Here is a 21,561-nt window from a genome sequence, read left to right on the forward strand (position 1 = left end):
TTAAAGATGACAAAATTATTTTATGCATATATTCATACTATTTTCTCAACTGGACATCCCTTAAACTACATAATTTGCATCATTTTGGGTTCTCTTAAGTTTTCAAAAGTTTAAGTTATTCAATAAATTTTAATGTTGGTGAAAAGAAGAGGGAAAAGCTATGAAGATAGGCATTCTCTTTCCCAAATTACAGTCATTTGACTAAAGGAATCTACCTAACTGCTGATAGTTTGCTTTATGCCAAAGAGCCCTTGCATTAAAGCTGTTGGATTGTAGAATTAGTGAATATCAGGCTATACAAATCTTAATGTTCACAGTAAAATATAAGTTTACTAAGAAAAAAGAAAAATATAATAATGAACCAAAGTCACAAGCTTCTGTGATAGTACATTTTTAAAAAATTGTATTTATTGATAGATTTTAGGGAAAGAGAAAAAGAGGGAGGGAGGGAGGAAGGGAGGGAGGAGAAATTTGTTGTTCCACTTATTTATGCATTTATTGGTTGCTTCCCATATGTTCCCTGACCTAGGATCGAACCTGAGACCTTGGCATATCAGGATGGCACTCTAACCAACTGAGCTACCTGACTAGGACCAATAGTATATTTCTTAATTTATTTAAGTGATTTCAAAGCCTCAAGTTTTCAGTTAATAGCAGCTAACACTAGGTAATAACTTTCTATTTGTATGGTCTATTAACATGTCTTACCAAAAGTAACACTATTTTGAAATATTCATTTTCTAGGTGGAAAAAATAGCTATGGATCATATTAGTTTATATGCTTTTAAGTACATTTAGAATGTACTTGTAAAAAAGATAACCAAATGTGTGTTTAGGTAATTATATGTAACTCAAAAACAGAACTACCTTCAATAATCTTTACCTTTCCTTCTGACTTTTTAAAATATATGCATTTTATTTTGGAATTATTTTAGATATGTAGAAAACTCACAAAGATAGTTGAGAAATCCCATATCAAGCTGACTTAACTTTATCTACCTTTATTTTTCTACAAAATAAAATGTGATCTCAATGCTGGTATGAAGAGTAGTGAACAGAAAGATTTTTTTTAAAAAAGACATGTTGGATTCAAGATTGATATGGGGAAATGATCACAGTATTTCTCCTTTTACCTTTTTGAGTATACATTGAAATGGCAACAAAGTAATAAAGATACAAACTCACAGTAATGAGAAGAACAGGAGGAGACCCCCAAGGACAAGATTCATTCACTTACTCAACAGAGTACTAAGTACTAAGTACTACTATGTGCCATAGAGGCTCTAGCCTATAATTGGAGAACAGTTAGGAAAGGTCGATCTGTTTTAGTGGATTTTAGGCACTGTTTGATGCTATCAAGATAGTAAGACAGAACTCTGATGAGGAAGGGAGGGTGGTTACTTTAGACTGTGATCAAGGGAGTTCTCTGTGAAGAGGCAGTATTTTGACTAAGATCTGAATGAAAAGAAGAGACTGGCCATGTGAAGATCTGATCTAGGCAGACATATATAAAAATATTTCTGGGACATGAAAGGCAGACGTAACCATACAGAGAAGGATCTAGAACACAATATTATTGTTAAGTAGGAAGCAGTGTCCTACACAACTCTGGGAGATTTTGTACTTCGAAAACCAACTACAACAAGTCTGTACATATTTGCGATTTGCAATTGGGAATCCAAATATATATATATATATATATATATATATATATATATATATATATACACACACACATATATATATATATATATTTTTTTAATTGATTTCAGAGAGGAAGGGAGAGGGAGAGATAGAAACATCAATGATGAGAGAGAATCACGGATCAGCTGCCTCCTGAACACTCTCTACTGGGGATTGAGCCTACAACCTGGGCATGTGCCCTTGACTGAAATCGAACCCGGGACCCTTCAGTCCGCAGGCTGACGCTCTATCTACTGAGCCAAACCGGCTAGGGCGGGAATCCAAGTATATGGAGGGCCACCAATTTATATGCTGAATTTTTATTGTTTGGGTGGTTGTTGCTCCAACACCTGTGTTGTTCAAGGGTCAACTGTATTTTTTTTTCTTTTTCTGTTTTTAATAACAATGTGGGATTGTCAACGAGTCCTCCTAGATCTTATCCACTGACTAGTCTCACCACCATTTGAATGGTACACGGAGCATGCAGCTAAGGTACAGCATTCAGCATGGAATCCTTTTAAATGATTTCCCTCTAACATCAACTTGCTTCCCTCCCAAACATTACATCTTCCAGCCATACTAACTACTCCTATCCTCCATTCACACAACACACCTGAAGGTTTCCAAGTGGTTCCTCCTGCCCGGAATGCCTTTTCCTCTCTACCACCCTGGCGATATCAAATCCACCCTTTGAACAAACCTGTACAATATAAGAAGTCTAACATCTGTCTACACTTAGTTTAGGAGAGAAAGAAATAGGGATATAGGAAATGAACTTCAGATCGAATGTGTCTATCAAGTAGCCAGCAGATCACTGTGAAATATCAGGATGAGAAATCCTATTTTGTTTTAAGAAAGACAAATACCCCAGGCAATATACCAATAAATGAGAAGAAGGTTGGCATGAGACATTTCATTAGCAACACTGATGCTAGAAGACAATGGAAGAGCATCATCAAATTCTGAAGGAGAATTATTTGCACCTAGACAAATAATTTTGCACTTTGACAAATTGTCAAGTATGATAAAGGCATTTTTCAGAAATACAAGAATTAGAAAATTTACCTCTAAGATACCCTTTTAAAGGCTGTTACTTGAGAATATGCTGTAGTGAAATAAGGAATGAAATAATGAAATCCAGAAAGAAATATACCCAACCCATAGGAATTGAAAAAAAGAAAGAAAGAAAGAAAAATCCAGGATGAAACACAATCCAGAATAGAGCAAAACATAGAAAAGTTCAGGATGGAGTTATCCAAGAAAAGAAAGGTAGGTTTAATATCATATACAGAACAAGTTAAGTAACCAGTAAAAACACACAATAAAGGCAAAAAGAGGCAAAGCACATAAACCTGTGGTAAAAGGACTATGGTAGCTGAACACTGAATCTATTACAATATCCGATCTAAGTTAAACCATGGGAATTATGGCTTGCAAACAGAAATTAAAGGCTGAAATAATCAACAAAGTAGTGATACTAATGATATTACTAATATAGCTTATAAAATAAGAGGTAGGTGGGGGAAGAAGTATAAAAGCACTAATTTCCTCATACGTCATAATAGGGAGGTAACCAATACTATAAAAAATTTTAAAGTGAATTAAGATATTCTAGATTACTACTTTTAAAAATATTTTTTTCCTTAACTTTAAGGGAATCTTTTAGGAACTAATATTTGAAAAAAATAATTGTCTGAAGTTCAATGACTTAGACATTTTATTGTGCTTATTTCTCCTTTCAAGTAAAATTTAAAATACTTTTTACTTAGAATGCATAGTATGATCTCATATTATTTAAAATGTTTTTAATATCTATTTATCTATCAGAGAGGTAGTCTGGAATGATAGACCCCTAATGCCAATGATGATATTTCTAGGTAGTATAATTTTAGGTTAGTTTTTGCTCTTACTTTTATAATTTTCTGTTTCTTGATTAAAAAATATATAGATATACTTATATTTTACAACAATAAAGTCAATTTTAAAACATCACAGAATCTTAATTAGTTCTACTCACCAATAGCTTTGGTATAATGTCTTGCTCCAAGAAGTAATTCTGGAGCTCGGTACCAGAATGTTACGACTACTGGATCCAAATCTGCTAAAGGCTTCAAAGGTGAATTAAATAATCGGGCAAAGCCCATATCAGCTGTAAAAAAAACAAACAAAAAAACAAACAAACAAAAAAACCCAAAGAAGAATGTTAAGTAAATAGATTTTAACAAATTTAATTGATTACTCTAATTTTATCACTGTTACTTAGTAAGATGTGAAAATGTGCTGAATTCTGGGAGATAAAAACACAAAACCTAAAGGTAAAACAAGTCTGAGATCTTCATTCTTTGCAAACTATTGTCACTCACTCTTCAACTAGGTTAGAGACATGCTGTGCTGCCAGAGGTCAAGGGTGACCCTACTGCTCTAGACAGATTTCTTTCTATCTGCCATACCACCATTGGGGACAGGATTGTTAAGCTGCATTTCCATTCTTTGCATTGGTCAAAAGCACTGAGAAATGAGATTGGAGTAAGGCTTTCCATCATTGCATCAATAAGTCTGTTCACTGGTGTAATCAAAAGTTGACTATACAGTATGTTAACACCACTATTTCTCCCCATTTATTTGGGTTGAATTTTACTAACTTAAGAGTCCCAGTATTTTGTTAAGCTGGAAAAGACTTGAAAGTCGTATAGTTCAATTAATCACCTTCTTTTCCCAAATGACAACACTGAGGTTAGAAGAAATTAAGTGATTTGACAAATGCCATCACTCATATCCGAGCTGGAGCTGTGGTGAAATACAGTTCATGGTACTTAACATGGTTTAATATGTAGTGTAGTTATTGAGGCATGGCTGTTTATCCTACAACAGTGTAATCCTGTTAAAGGCAAAAATTGCATCTTTTTCATTTCTCTATTCTTTTTAGTATCAAGTATGGTGTCATTACACATAGCTTTTGGTAAATACATGTTGAATAAAAAATCACTACCATACCACCAATTCAAAAATTTCAAGATTCATCCACCATTTGTTAAGTTTGTTCTAATATACATTTTTAATGAAGTAGATCCTAATCTAATCTAGTTAATTATGGAGGTTTAAAAAACACAGACATTTGGCAAAGAATTAAAACCATGAGTCAGCTTACTAAGTACTGGTTTATAGAAGACTGTTTATTTCTTCTTAAATGTGAATGCTTTTAAGCCATTAGTGCCCTCCTCCCCAAACCTGCCAACATGATATACATTACACAGAAATATACTCCCAAACTAGATTACCTTAGTATATGTTTCCCCCAAATTTTACAGTAAAGAACACATCTGTCACTACTATTTGGGTCTTTTACATTTTGCATGCTTTGAATTTATATTTTAATTTGGTGCCACCAAACTGGATTGGACAAAATTTTTTAAAAGCACAGGTTAGGACTTAACATCATTTGATGACAATACTAACAGGGCCTGGTTCTCTAGGGAAATAAATGACTAGGAGTACTTTGAGGTGCATCAAATATTATCACTACTAAAAAGTTTGCAAGGTTTATATCATAAAAGTGTATATTTGAGTCTAATTAAAAGCGGAAAGTGAGATTTGGGGAATTTATAGAGGAGGAGAGGGAAGAAGAGTTAGTAACACCTATGTTTTTCTTTGTTGGAGAAGTGGTACAAATCAGCTTATAATTCTTATTCATATTAAATCATGCAATCAGAAATTACTATTTAACTTTGTTAAATGGTTCCACAAACCTGCTGCCTTTAAATTCATCCAATTCAGTTACAACATTTCTACCCACACACAAAACAAACTAAATGTGACAAACACAACTTAGAAATGACAATGAAAAAACCCAATTAGGATACATTAATTTAATTCTATCCTTATAAATTATTAAAAATGGGTAAAATTTTGTTTGGATATATTTTTAAAAAGCTATTAAAAACATGCCAAAGTACAGAATGCTCATTAATTTTTCTTTTTTACCATTAGGCAAAGGCCTGCTACGAGACAGGCTTGTTAGAACTACGGTTCTGTATCTATCTGGCCTCAGTGGTTTTCCTGGTTTGTAATTCCTCATCTAGATGGGGTCAACAGAAGCATATGTTCTGATCTAATCTGGTTCAGGTGAACAGACCTGATGGTTTAACTATCAGTATGCTGTATGCCCTTGGGACTACAGGTGAGGCTGCCGGTCTAACACAAATAGAAGCCACTCACCTCTACTAAGCATTCTTTTTTTTTTTTTTTAGAAGTATTTTCTTCATTTTTTCATTTTATTTTTATTTTAAAATTATTTTTTCTTTTTTTTCTTTATTGATTAAGGTATTACATATGTGTCCTTATACCCCCTTTGCCTGCCCCCCTCCCCTCCACTCAACTACAGGCTATTTTTAATGAAGGTAAAAGTTTTTAAAAAGCTTGCATGGCTTATTTTATAATCAGACACTTCAGTCTCTAAAGATTGTTTGACACCTTTAAGAGTGTGAAACACTTTTCACTTTTAATGTATACTCTTTAAAAATGGCTTCAATCATATGGAGGTACATGAATATAGTCATATTATTAAAGCAAAAATTAGAAGTGATACAGCTGCCTACAAAAGTCTTAAAAGAGTTCTACACTGTGACTTATCAAAGATATAACATACCAATTTTTACTCTTCCTCGCTCAGGACCTTCACCCATAACTAAAATATTAGCAGGTTTCTGTGGAAACAAAATAGTGTGTTTTTTTTTCAGTAGACAGTAGTGGTTTCTTTCAAATAGACAATATGCCAATATAACACAAATCCACCTTTTAAAATATCTCATCTACTCAAAAATTAAGATCAAATACAGAAACTCAACAAAAAAACTTTATGTGCACATATGCAAAGCAATATACAATCTTAATGAAGGCCCAAATGTGGCAGTGCTTCTCTCCATGCACACCTAAGGCTTTTTCTGGCCCTTTCATCAGTCTGTTTTCACAACTGTGGATCATCTGACTAAGTTATGATGTTGTGGTTCCTTTCAACTCTTTCAATTATATAAAACACCCTGCAACTTTAAGAAGTAATAAAATTTCAAAGATGATTTAATACTAAATAGCAAATTAACTGTAGGGAAGGAGCTACCTGATACCCTTTTTTGGAAACAGTAGGGTATGTATCTGTTTCAACAAAAAAAGTATAGTGAAATCAATTTAATAAAGTCTTTTCTAAATGAGTTAGTGAAGTAAGAGGAATTTTCCATGACCTGAACAGTATTGAGGTTTTTATTTTTAAATAAAAAAGGAAGCTAAAGTTTTAAAGTGAGATTGTACAGGAGTAATATATTAAACAGTTTTAACTCTCTAAAAATATAAAGTATTAACTGTCATCTAAAATCTGTTCTAATGGTATGTACTATCTATAATAATAAAAGCGTAATATGCTAATTACACCGGATGTCCTTCCGGATGAAGCCGGGACTGTGAGGGAAGCCTGGGTCCTGGGTGCCTGCTGGCAGCTGAAGGGAAGCCCGGGTCCTGGGTGCCAGAGGGAAGCCAGTGCCAGCAGCTGGGGAAAGGAAGGCCTACATTTGCATGAATTTCGTGCATCGGGCCTCTAGTACTAACATAAAAGGCTTGGTCCTCTTCAAGAAGGAGGACAAGGGAAAGATGGAAGAAAAGGGAGGGGCACAGAGGCAGGGGGAGGAGAGGGGAAGAAAGAAGCAATCCCCACACCTTACTCATCCTGCTATACTAATTCTACCAGTCTGCTAAGTAAACATGAAACTAGATTAAAATGCCTTTTATATATATATATTTTTATATTTTTATTGATTTTTTACAGAGAGGAAGAGAGAGGGATAGAGTTAGAAACATCGATGAGAGAGAAACATCGATCAGCTGCCTCTTGCACACCCCCTACTGGGGATGTGCTCGCAACCAAGGTACATGCCCTTGACCGGAATCGAACCTGGGACCCTTGAGCCCGCAGGCCGACGCTCTATCCACTGAGCCAAACCGGTTTTGGCAACCTTTTGATTATTGATCAAAGCAACCTTAAAATCAAATTGGAGATTTCTGGAGATAACTAGTTCAAAGTGAAGGTTGTTTTTAGTGATAACTAGTTCACAGGCTTCCTTAACCTACTTAGTGATAGCCCCTGTACTATTAAGGATAAAATGTAACTTATAGTTTATTATTCTATTAACTACTAAGATCAAAATTATTTTTTATCACCAGCAAAAATAAAAGATACTGCTGAAGTAATAACACACATTTCAGAGGTTAAAAATTCCTACATTTTTTAAGGTGTGGAGACTAGGCACCAGAGAGATTAAATGACTTGCCTTAAGTATAAACAACAAGACTCCGGGGGAGCAACATAATTTACCCCATCTCGGAACAGTCCAGTGCTCCCTTCCCAAAAATATATTTCTGAAAGTAACTTTATGTAGCAAGTTTTAAATTAATATGTATTACTGCAGTAACAATGGTAATGTTTTATTCAAGAAAAAGTTTTCAAAACCTGTCATCACTACACACACAAACACACTCCTGACCACTGAGTAACTGGCTAAGTACCAAAAGGAAGTACGCACTAACAATATCCCGTTAGCTACATGCTTTTGTGCACTGTTAATGGATCAACACTGGTTTAGTCTCTGCAAAGACTCAGAGCTCAGCCTACTTCAAAATGAAACCAGGTCTCTGAGACTTGTACAAAATGTTGAAGGCAGAGGGGAGCTTTACAGGAGGAATAAGGCAGTATTTCTATTTGGCTGATGGGAAAGGCTTGCTCTCAACTTACAATGGGGATTCAGGGGGGTACTTTCATGTTTGCTAGAACTGTCTTCTCATGGGCAGGACCTCCTAAACATCTCTTAAACACATTCCCTACTCCTTCACCCTATTTTGATTCTCTTCCATCAAGTCCATCTTCCCTAGTGATGCCAGATTATCTTTTTAAAAGACAAAGCTGATCATGTCATTCCCTTACTTAAACTCTTCCACAGTAACATAAAAAATTATTACAAGACTGGAGGCCCGGTGCACGAAATTCGTGCACAGGAGAGGGGGAGGTGTCCCTCAGCCCAGCCTGCACCCTCTCCAATCTGGGACCCCTCGAGGGATGTCTGACTGCCCGTTTAGACCCGATCCCAGTAGGATCGGGTCTAAACGGGCAGTCAGACATCCCTCTCACAATCCAGGACTGCTGGCTCCCAACTGCTCGCCTGTCTGCCTTCCTGATTGCCCCTAACCGCTTCTGCCTGCCAGCCTGATCACCCCCTAACCACTCCCCTGCCAGCCTGATTAATGCCTAACTGCTCCCCTGCCAACCTGTTTGCCCCTAACTGCCCTCCCCTGCAGGCCTGGTCACCCCTAACGGCCCTCCCCTGCTGGCCTGGTCACCCCTAACTGCCCTCCCCTGCTAGCCTGATCGCCCACAACTGCTCTCCCTTGCAGGCCTGGTCCCTCCCAACTGCCCTCCCCTGCTGGCCATCTTGTGGCAGCCATCTTGTGTCCACATGGGGCAGCCATCTTGTGTGTTGGAGTGACAGTCAATTTGCATATTACTCTTTTATTAGATAGGATAGAGGCCTGGTGCATGGGTGGGGGCTGGCTGGTTTGCCCTGAGGGTGTCCCGGATCAGGGTGGGGGTTCCCTTGGGGCGTGGGGCGGCCTGGGCGAGGGGCCTGTGGTGGTTTGCAGGCCGGCCACACCCCCAAGCGACCCAAGCAGAGGCCCTGGTATCTGGGATTTATTTATCTTCTATAATTGAAACTTTGTAGCCTTGAGTGGAGGCCTGGGCCAGCCAGGGTGTGCGGAAAGCTTGGCTTCCTCCATTGCCGGGGAAACCCAAGCCTCCTGCTCGCTCTGTGGCTGCAGCCATCTTGGTTGGGTTAATTTGCATACTCGCTCCTGATTGGCTGGTGGGCTTGGCTTGTGGATGTAGTGGAGTGGTGGTTAATTTGTATATTACTCTTTTATTAGATAGAATTATGGGAAAAGAGTAGAACACAAAGTGATACATAAACTATTATAACTGTTTTTACAAAGTGCTCAGTAGGACTAGAACAAAAACCAGACAGAGGTATGGATGAACCTTTTCAAAAATGTCTTTGAATGCTTTTGCTATGCTTTATTATTATTACTAAAATGTTATTTCAACTTTAATTGGTCTCTCACCAATTTTGAACAAAATCCAAAGTCCTTGAGGGGATGCAAGGTACCAGTAAATTCATTCCCACCAATTTCTGCAGCCTTGTATTCTACCACTTCATATTGTCCAGCCACATGTATATTTTCTGTGTTCTGTGACTCAACTTTTCACAACTTTATCATTGCTATCCCATTATTTCTGCCCCCAAAGACCCTTCCTTTATGCTACTTGGAAAAACCTGATTCTTTTTTCCCTTTAAAGACATAAATAATACATGAATACATTCTGACTATAATCAATTCAAAATATAAAGTCACATACAGTTAAAAGTTAAAGACCCTTTTGCCACCATAACTCCTTCACCACACCCCAAATTCCACTCCCTTGTCCAAAGGATACAAGTTAACTGATTTGCTGTGATAGATTTTTCTACCGCTAGAATCCTCAATCCTAAAATATTATCTCCAAATCTGGCAAAAGCACAAGTATACATGGGCATCTCTCTCCTACTTCTATTTGGATTAGTCATTCAGCAGCTGAGCCCAGACTGAGAAGTCCTGGGATGGAAGTTATTGGTCAGCCTGCTACTGGGCAAAGAGGAACAAAATCCCTCTCTGGTTCTTCATTTTATTCTAGACTTACTGGATTGGTCCAGTTCCAAACTTGGATCTGAGAATTGGTGGGGCGTAAACAGATTCTTTGTCAAGGTCTGGCCTAGTATTAGGGTTTAAGTCCAAAGTTCTAGTTAATGAAAAATTAACTTACTAGGCAACTCACTGCCTACTGTATGAATGGAAGGAGGTCTTCAAAGCCATATCTACTTCTACTTAAAAGTATCTCTGCCTAGAAATGCAAATTAAAACCACAATGAGTTATTACCACACACTGTCAGAATTGCTATCATCAATAACTCCACAAACAAGTGTTAGTGAGAATGTGGAGAAAAGGGAACCCTTGTGCACTATTGCTGGGAATGCAGACTGGTACAGCTACTATGGAAAACAGTATAGAGGGTCCTCAAAAAAATAAAAACAAAACTGCCTTACATGACCCAGCAATTCCACTCTTGGGTATATATCCAAAGAAATCCAAAACACTAAATCAAAAGAATATATGCTCTCCTATCTTCATTGCAGCATTATTTACAACTAGAGGCCCGGTGCACGAAATTCATGCATGGGGGGTGGGGGAGGGAGTGTCCCTCAGTCCAGCCTGCATCCTCTCCAATCTGGGACCCCTCAAGGGATGTCCGACTGCCCGTTTAGGCCCGATCCCAGTAGGATCGGGCCTAAACGGGCAGTCAGACATCCCTCTCACAATTCAGGACTGCTGGCTCACAACTGCTCCCCTGCCAGCCTGATTGCCCCTACCTGCCCTCCCCTGCTGGCCTGGTCACCCCTAAATGCCCTCCCCTGAAGGCCTGGTCACCCCTAACCGCCCTCCCCTGCAGGCCTGGGTCCCCCCCACTGCCCTTCCCTGCAGGCCCAGTCGCCCCCAACTTTCCTCCTCTGTGGCCCCAACCCAAATGGGCCTCCACCACTCCAATCAGCTTGCAGCCCTCCCCCCTTGATCACCCCTAACTGCCCTCCCCTGCAGGCTTGATCACCCCCAACTGCCCTCCCTTGCAGGCCTGGTCCTTCCCAACTGCCCGCCCCTGCTGGCCTGATCGCCCACAACTGCCCTCCCTTGCAGACCTGGTCCCTCCCAACTGCCCTCCCCTGCTGGCCATCTTGTCGTGGCCATCTTGTGTCCACATGGGGGCAGCCATCTTTGACCACATGGGGGCATCCATCTTGTGTGTTGGAGTGATGGTCAATTTGCATATTACGCTTTTATTAGATAGGATAGTCAAGACATGGAAGCAACCTAAGTGCCCAGTGATAAATGAGTGGATAAAAATGTTGTGGTACATATGTACAATGAAGTATTAATCAATATGAAATCTTACCATTTGCAACAGTATGGTGGGCCTAGAAAGTATTATGCTAAGTAAAATAAGTTAGTCAGAGAAAGACAAATACCATATAATTTCACTTATATATGGAACCTAAAAAACAAAATGAACAAACAAAACTGAAACAGATTCATAGACACAGAAAACAGATTCATGGTTGTCAGAGGGGAGTAGAGTTGGGGGACTGGGTGAAAGTGGTGAAGGAACTAAGAAGTAACTGGTAATTACAAAACACTCATGGGGATATAAAGTACAACCTAGGGAATTTAGTCAGTAATCTGTGTATATAAAAAGCCAGCTACCGGAACGCCGTAAGGACCGTAACAACCAGTGGCGGCCATCTTGATCTTAAACTCTTCAGCGAACTGGCTGAATTAGGGGGTGGGGCCGGCCGGCCAACCTCCCGCAGCCCCTCCTCCCCACCAAGCCCCACCCCAGATCGGCTCCCCGACCCTGATCAGGGGCAGGGCCCACCAGCCAACTGCCTGTGGCCCCAACCCAGATGGGCCTCCACCACTCCAATCAGCTTGCAGCCCTCCCCCCAGCCAGCTCCACACCTGATTGCCCCCCCCCACTCCTATCAAGGGCAGGGCCGGCCAGCCAACCACCCACGGCCCCTCCTCCTGATAGGCCTGGCCCCAATCCGCCAGCTGGCCCACTGCCCACAGCCCCTCCCCACGGCATGCCCCGTCCCCAATCACCCCCCGCCCCCAATTGGGGGCGGGGCCCACCGACCAATCACCCGCAGCCCCTCCCCCTAGCCAGCCAGGCCCTGATTGGCCCCAATAGGGGCAGGCCAGCTGGCCAACCTCCCACTGTCTCCTCCTCCTGACAGGCCTGGCCCTGATCCGCCGATTGGGGCCGGGCCGGCCGGACCCCACCTGTGCACGAATTCGTGCACTGGGCCTCTAGTATTATAATCACTATGTATGGGCCAGGTGAGTACTTTAAATATAGGGGGAAACACTTTGTAAAGTATGATTGCCTAACCACTATGCTGTACAAGTGGAACTACTACAAAATAATATTGAATGCAAACTGTAATTGAAAAGTAAAACTTTAAGTTCTTAAAAAAAGAAAAGTACCTCTGCCTTTAAGTGAATTTAAATTAGTGTGGACATACTTTATAGTCATAAAGAGAATGTTTTTAAGTCTTGTTTTAATAACACTGTTTAACAAACAATGGGTCCGCCCCACTCCACCCCCGCCCCAGTCCTGTTCTTTTTCATGGTAGCATTCCATATGCTCCTGGGCATGATATTCAGATTAGCAGACAAGTCAACACTAAATTTCTTTTGTACATGTAACCTAATGGAAATCTCACTAGAAAAAGGGGAAAAACCCCTAAAGATCATGAATAATAAATACTCTTATCAGCATTTGTTTCATTGCTTAATCAGTATTAAGGAAAGCTTCAAAAGACTTGATGGACAATTTTTGTTTTAGTACTTAAAGACACATTGAAATAATATTCTGTTCTCCAAAAAAGTAAATTTCTTTTTTTCTTATCTATCAGTAGGAGAATTTGGTAGCAGTTTTTAACTTTACAGCCCAAACTTTTAATTCGTTGGTGATAATATATGAAACAATGAGTAATAACTGTAATTATGGTAAATGGTCTGTGATCTTTCATATGCTACCAAACATAATCACCTTGAAAGAACATGTAGAACCTTTGCTGGTGATATTTGATGAGGCATTTACTTCATCAAACTATATTTGTTGCTATGAAGATCAGAGGTCCAACATGACTTAAAAGTGTTATAACATCATGGCAACATTTTTAAGTATAGCTATACAAGGCACAGAAATGATTATAGAACACCGTTTATTGCCTGTTGAACAATGAAACGTATCAAATTTTTGAAGTATATTTGTTTGAAACTATGATATTCCTTACCTTATTGTTTTATCCCCCCTCAAAAAAACCCCCCCATGCTTATAATTAAAAAAACATGTCCTTGCTTTGTAAGTCTCATGGCATTTCTTGCTTTCTGTTGTTATGCTCAAAACAAACAGAAATTCATTGATATTTCTTAAAGCAAGGTTTTTGTACTACACACACAACCATTCTTATAGAGGCTTTCTATTCTCCAGAATTTTACATACTTAGCATACAGCAGGAATAACAAATTGGTTTTATTTAAGAAGCCAACTCTGATTTTAAAAAAGTAAGTACTACAGGGAATTCTTTTCTTGAGAAAGAACAGAAATTGGGCTGATCAGGCCACTGCCATCATCGCTCAGAGGTATCTGATATAGGTGCAGAAGTAGAGAACGGTGTCTCATCTGTTAACTGCAACAACTCTATTCTAAGGATGAAAATGGGGTCCTCATATGTTCACTAATGTATTGAGGCAAAATTGGAGATTTTGAATCAATAGGAAAAGTTGATTCTTGATGATCTGTCTATGAAAAAAAGACAGCAATCCATAAGTAACCAAGTTAGTGCTTTTATCCAAGATTTGTTCAAAACTAAACTTTCATGCAATTTTTATTAATACTTTTGATACTTTAAAAAACATAACACACTTTTCCTTTTATAATATAATAAATGGTCTTATAGGAAAGTTAATATTTTTCAATATTATTAATACAATTCAATATAACTTAAACCACAATTTTTTGGTATACTTTCTTTTGTTGATATGTATCTTTTTACAGTTTCTTATTTCTATTATTTTGTATCTGCCCTTTTCTTAACATGATAACATTATTTTAACTTGCTACAATTTTATGTGACTACACAATTTTTCTATGTGTCATAATTTGCTTAATTATTTTCTAGTTGTTAGACATACAATTTTTTTCAATTTATCATTATTATCAATAATGCTAAGATGGCTTTTTCAATTCTTTATAATCTCCTTTAAAATCTCCTTACTAAAAAGCCCTGTCCAGGTGGCTAAGTTGGTTGGAGCATCATCCTGCATATCAAAAGGTTTCGGGTTTGATTCCTGATCAGAGCACATACCTAGGTTGCGGATTCGATTCCCGGTCAGGGTGAATAAGAAAGGCAACTGATCAGTGTTCTCTCTCTCCCTTCTTCTCTCTCTAAAAATCAATAACAAAAACACATCCTCGGGTGAGGATTAAAAACAAACAAAAAAATAATTTACTAAAGGTAGGATTGATGAATCATTAGGAATGAATAGTTTTAAGTTGTTGATAATTCTTACTTTCCAGGTTGTAATTTATGTCACAGCAGCTGACGTTCATTCATTCAACATACTGAGAGCATATCATGTACTGTCCTTGGCATATGAGATAGTGGTTAACAAAATAGACATGATCCCTGTCACACAGAAAAGCTAGATATTAGAAAAGGTAAGCAAATACATAAAATGTTATAAAGTATAATAAATGCTATACAAGAAAAAAGTATTCCATTAGAGAGAATAATGGGGACCCTGCTTTGTATCTGGTGGTAAGGAAAGGAAAAGTGGGGGTACTACTTTGGAGAATGGTGAGGGACGCCCTTTCTGAGGAGATACTGGAGCTAAGACCTGAAGGGTAAGAAGGAACTACCCAGAGGAAAGGATAACTTACGTAAGTGGGTGAGTTGAGAAAAACTTTTCAGACAGAAAGGAAAACAAGAAGCCTCTGAATGAAGCGGGAAATAGCTTGGTTTATTCAAGAAGTCATTTGTAGGCAGAATCTGATGTGCACGGGGTACACTGGCAGGAAATGTGGTTACTAAGGGGGGACCCAGATAATGCAGATCTACTTTGCATATAAAATGTTCTTTCTCTCTTGAAAATGAAATTTCAATAAAAACTTTTAAGCATGGAAGTGACAATTTGGCAACAGCAACATGAATGCTAGTTATGTACCAGGTCCACTACATAGATTAATTAATTTCATCCTTACAGTAACTCTTCATGAGGTATTATTCCAATTTATAGATAAGATGACCAAAGATAGAAAGACCTCAGCTGAACTGAGTTAGTCCACATTAACTACTTCATACTGGTTCATCATTAGCAAAACCAGGGTTCAAATGCAGGCGGAGTCCATCCTCTTAACTCCTGCATTACACTGCCAGTGCAAAATTGATTACTATCACTTAGTAATAGGAAATAGTGCGCTGACCGGTGTTGCTCAGTTGTTTCAGCATTGACCAGCACAAAGAAGGGTCATGGGTTCGATTCCTGATCAAGGGCATGTACCTGGGTTCCGGGTCGGGCTCATGTTGGAGGCAACCAGTTGATGTGTCTCTCTCACATTGATTTCTCTCTCTCTCACCTTCTCTCCCTTCTATTCTCTAAAAAGCAATAGGAAAAAAAATATCCTCAGATGAGGATTTAAAAAAAAGGAAATGGCACCTCCTCAATATTATTGCATTACTTTGCTAATAAAATTGAACTTGTTAAAATATGTTTATAAACACAATGTATGTCTATACATATGTATATTGAATGAATTTATTGCTTATATCACTTGTGGTATAACTTTTAGTTAGTCTTGGTGTTTTTCTTAACTCCGTGGTCGGCAAACTGCGGCTCGCGAGCCACATGTGCCTCTTTGGCCCCTTGAGTGTGGCTCTTCCACAAAATACCACGGCCTGGGAGAGTCTATTTTGAAGAAGTGGTGTTAGAAGTTTAAGTTTAAAAAATTTGGCTCTCAAAAGAAATTTCAATCGTTGTACTGTTGATATTTGGCTCTGTTGACGAATGAGTTTGCCGACCACTGTCTTAACTTTTATAGATCTGTTATTATTTCCTTTTCTAATCCAGATTTTCTGTTGTTTTTTTAATTTGCTTTTCAAACAATTGGCTTAAAGCTATATCTTTTTGCCTACTTGTATGATTGCAAAGAATTCTAACATTGGGATGAGTCTAGCAATTTGCCATGAATGTATACATTTAACTCGAGTATTTTGTACTTTCAAACTCTGTATCTTAAATGGCTAATTTTTCAATTGATGCTGTCAAACAGTTAAGAAAATATAATTCTGCTTTTATTTCTAGTTCATTTTACTGTGTTCTGAGACATTAATGTAGGATTGTGCATTTATGAATACTTACTATGTATATCTTTGTCTTCTAGCATACACTCAATTTTTCTAAAAAAGCAATTCCATAAATTTTGCACATTCTTTTATTTTTTTATTTTTAAAAATGTGTCATAAATTGATGGAAAAATGTCAAGGTACATAAATACATATTTCTATTTCTTTTTGTACAATTGCCAAACTGAACACAACCATAAGTTCTTTGTTGTATTTTCATTTTGCTGATATAAAATGTTTCAGTCTTTTGAAATAAAATATACTTTTTCCAATACTATAACTTTTTTCCCCTATAATTAAACAGACATAGACTTTAGACCAACAGTTCTCAAATTTTCTCTTCCCTAAAGCATTTGAGAAATATAACAGACATCTTCAGAAGATTACAATAGGTAAGAGCTAATAAAGAGGCTGAAAAATAATCAGGAATATCATCAGCTGTTACTTGTGGATCCTTCACCTTCATTTCCTCATTTATAAAATACTACAGGCCCGGCGCACAAAATTCGTGTGGGGGGTGGGGGGTGGGGGAACCCTCAGCCTGACCTACACCCTCTCCAATCCGGGAGCCCTTGGGGGATGTCCAACTGCCAGTTTAGGCCCGATCCTGCATTGGACATCCCTCTCACAATCCGAGACCTCTGGCTCCTAACCGCTCACCTGCTTGCCTGCCCTGACCACTCTGCCTGCCTGCCTGATCCCCCTAACTGCCCTCCCCTGCCAGCCTGGTTGCCCCTATTAACGTTTTTTTAATCTTATCCCCTTCACACACAATTGTATTTGACTTCCTTATTGGCTTCTTCCTCTCACACAATTTTCCTCTCTCCTTTATGTAACACTTTTTCCTACTGACTCATCATTTATAAACTTTTCTTTCCTCCTTATTTCCTACTTCAGTTCCATCATCCTTCTCATCTTTCTCCTACCCCCCCCCCCACATTCCTTCTTTCCTTTATCTTTACCCCTGCCCTACCTCCCCTTTTCCTTCCTTCCCACCTTAATTTTTTTCTTCACTTCCTCCCTCGGACCTGCTTTGCTGCCTCCCCCATTTCTTCCTTCTTCCCATTCTTCTTTTAAGCTCTACCGGATCCCCTTTAAAACTTTTCTTCCCTCCCTCTTTCTCTCTCATCCTACCTTTCCCATACATTCTTCTCTACTTACTTCTACTGTTTTAATATCTATCTACCTGCCTAATTATTCACTATCATTTACCTTTTTTCTTTTCTGACTCCTACTTTTAAAATCTGTCCCCAGTACACAACTGTACTTGATTTTCATTATAGCTCTTACAGTTCACTCATACATCCTCTTTCCTTCTTTAACTCTGCTCTCTACTGACTCCTTTATAAAGCTCTTCCCCTCCTTCCTTCTGTTCTTAAAGCTTCCGTTCGGGGGCGGGGCGGGGGGAGGATGATAACATCCAGCCCAGGGCTCAGCCGTGGCCAGGTGTTCACTGCCCCCGCTTCCCCAGCCTCCCCACCGCTGTCCTGCTCCCATTCCCTGCCCAGGACGCCTGGACCAGCAAGGGTGGCCGAGGCCCGCGTGGCCCGGGCATTGCTGCTGCCGCCGCGAAGCAGGCATGTCTCCGCCCAGAAGGCTCGGACTGTCCACCACTCCGTCCCGGACCCATGGGCGCCTCTATTTCTCTATTATTAGTATAGATGGATAGAAATGACAACTTAGTATTGTTGCTAAGATTATATGTGACAAATGCACATGAAAGGCTTAATATAATGCCTGGTATATAAACAGTCATAAAATTTTATAATGATAATTATAAAGGCAGATAACATTATAATCTTTTAACAGTGATTCACTATTGCAGTGATTCTTTAAAAAAACCTCCTAGAGGAGAGGATACCTATGCATGATTGGACAATGTGCCCATTATGACTTTTCTATACCACCTGATAAGATGATCCCAGTTGCTCTTGATCATTTTCTAGCTTTTAGTCATTTATGCCTTTTACAGATTTAAAAAGTTTATCATTAGCAACTATTTTTCAAAAATTAAATAAAAATATATATTCTTGTCAAAAATGAAAATATAGAAAAGTATAAAGAAAGTGAAATTTACCTGAAATCTCATCTTATAGGGCTAGGTCATTATAAATATTTTGGGGGACATAATTCCAGCTTTCTCTAAATCTATATTATTTACATTTATTATACATCTTTTATAAAGGCCCTTTTGATTCTTATATTTGTTCCTTCAACAGTAAACAAATAATAAATGCATAGTAACCACTGCACTTATCCTATTTTATGTAACCTCCCCTATCACAGTTATTTAGGTTATATTTGGAACAAAAGAGTTCCAGAACATTGTTAAATAACAGGAGTGATGGGAAGGTTAAAATGATAATAGCTGTACACAGTCATGTACTGCTTAACAAGGATATGTTCTGAGAAATGCATCACCAGGCAATTTTGCCATTGTGTGAACATCATAAAATGCTCTTACACAAACGTAGTTGGTACAGCCTACTCTATGCGGTATTGTCTACTGCTCTTAGACTACACACCTAGACAGCATATTACTCTGCTGAATACTGTAGGCAATCCTATATAATAAAAGGCTAATATGCAAATAGACCGGACGGCGGAATAACCGAACAATCAGTCGCTATGATGTGTGCTGACAACAAGGGGGTGTGTGCGGAACATGGTGGACATTAGCTGTGATGGGATGATGGAGCAGGTGAGCGGGGGCGCCAGACCAAGGGGAGGCGCTGGTCGCTGTCATCAGGTGAGCTGCTGGTGGTTACTGAAAATTCTTTGCTCCTGCATGCCGCAGTCCCGCCGGGTGCTCACACCTGCTGCCGGCGCCAGACCCCCTCGCACCCACTGTCTGTGCTGGCCCTGCTCGCACCCACAGCCGTCACTAGCACTCGCTGCCAGTGCCTGGTGCTGGTCCTGATCACTCCGCATCATCAATGGGTGCGAGCAGCAGCTGCAGGCCCTGATCGCCCCTGAGGGCTTCTCCACCTCCCTGTGCTCCTGAGCGGCGATTGGGGCAGCAGCTGCCACTCGCACCCACTGGTGGTGCTGGCCCAAATAGCTCTGCGCCGTCAGCGGGTGCGAGTGGGGCTGGTGCCGTCAGCATGTGGGAGCAGTGGTGGCAGACAGGGAATCAGGGGCCATGGAGGGGCCGGGCAGGGACGCAGAGGATGGGCTGAGACCTGCCTCTCTGCCTACTACAGCCTCATGGCCCACAGTTCCTTTCAAGGTGCACGAATTTGTGCACTGGGCCCTTAGTTATAACATAATGGTAAGAATTTATGTACCTAAATATCTAAACATAAAAAAAGGTACAGTCAAAATATACTATAAAAGATAAAAATTGGCACACCTGTGAAGGGTCCTGTTTTTCATCTCCATTATAATCTTACTAGAGGCCCGTTGCATGAAATTCGTGCACGGGGGGGGGGGGTGCCCCTCAGCCCAACCTGAACCCTCTCCAATCTGGGACCCCTTAGGGGATGTCCGATTGGGCCTAAACAGGCAGTCAGACATCCCTTTCACAATCCAGGACTGCTGGCTCCCAACTGCGCGCCTGCCTGCCTGATTGCCCCTAACCGCTTCTGCCTGCCAGCCTGATCACCCCCTAACTACTCCCCTGCCAGCCTGATCGATGCCTAACTGCTCCCGTGCCAGCCCAATCATCCCCAACTGCCCTCCCCTGACAACCTGGTCACCCCCAAATGCCCTCCCCTGCATATTCCTTCTTTATTAGATAGGGTTTTTTCTTTAACATATTGGACAGCCCTAACTGGTTTGGTTCAGTGGATGGAGCGTCAGCCTGTAGACTCAAGGGTCCCAGGTTCGATTCTGGTCAAGGGTATGTACCTTGGTTGGGGGCACATATCCAGTGGGGAGTGTGCAGGAGGCAGCTGATCAATGTTTCTCTCTCATAGATGTTTCTAGCTCTCTATCCCTTTCCCTTCCTCTCTGCAAAAAAAAAAATCAATAAAATATGTTTAAAAAAAAAGAAACATTTAAGATTCCTCCATATCTGCCTGGCTGGTGTGACTCAGTGGTTGAGACCGCAGGCTGCCGCCGATGGGTGGGGATCGCGCCATGGGGGTGCGCGCCCCCTCCCAAGCTGAGACCCCAGCCCAGGCTGCCACTGCTGGGAGCGGACTGTGCCATGGGGAGTGAATTTGTTTTTGTTTTTTATAAAGGGTCAGGAGGACCTCTGGGCAGCATTCTGCCAGGCCGCTTACTCTGCTGGCTCTCAGCGGCAGCCCTCCCTGAGACTGGGGGACTCTGGCGGGGCTGAGTAGACTGGGCGCCGTCGTCTTGTGGCTATGGGTGCCACCATTTTTGTCGTGGAGTGACGGTTAATTTGCACATTACTCTTTTATTAGATAGGACTAGTGGCCCAGTGCATGAAATTTGTGCATATTAAAAGAGAATTAATTAGAGAAGGTATTTTAATATTGCTATTTGCCCTTTCTCTATAATAGAAGTGCTAGAGATAAAAGAAAATTAGTAAAATGTATATGACAATCTCCCTCCTGTCAGAATCTGGGGCGCGCCGCGGAACCTACAGTCAAGTCCCCGCCCACCGTGTGTGCCTCGAAACCGCGCGAGACCTAGACCTGGCTGACCCCACCCTTGTCAAGCCCCGCAGGGTGGAGGGGGCACAGCTTCAGGTCCCCCGTCAAGCCCCGCTGGGCAGGGGTGGGGGCGTAGCCTCAGGTCCCCCGGCCCGGCCTCAGCTCGCCCAGCCCCAGCGCCAGGGCGGAGGGCATGGCCTCAGGTCCCCCAGCCCCGGCACAA

General features: G+C 40.3%; 1 protein-coding gene across 5 annotated transcripts in view; it reads right to left on the reverse strand.

The window, feature by feature from the left end:
• The window catches only part of CDK8 (cyclin dependent kinase 8), a 166,782-nt gene that overhangs the window by 22,398 nt on the left and 122,823 nt on the right, over nt 1–21,561 (reverse strand). For 4 of the 5 annotated variants that reach the window (XM_028128132.2, XM_008153366.3, XM_008153365.3 and 1 more), the window contains exons 5-6: nt 6,329–6,386; nt 3,701–3,832 (exon numbers count right to left, since the gene is read on the reverse strand). In XM_028128132.2, the coding sequence (XP_027983933.1) occupies nt 3,701–3,832; nt 6,329–6,386 (190 nt within the window). The remainder of the gene's footprint in view (nt 1–3,700; nt 3,833–6,328; nt 6,387–21,561) is intronic. The other variant, XM_054718749.1, reaches the window with a different exon arrangement.

Source organism: Eptesicus fuscus, chromosome 7 (genome assembly GCF_027574615.1).
Source record: "Eptesicus fuscus isolate TK198812 chromosome 7, DD_ASM_mEF_20220401, whole genome shotgun sequence".
In the NCBI taxonomy this organism is placed as follows: Eukaryota; Metazoa; Chordata; class Mammalia; order Chiroptera; family Vespertilionidae; genus Eptesicus; species Eptesicus fuscus.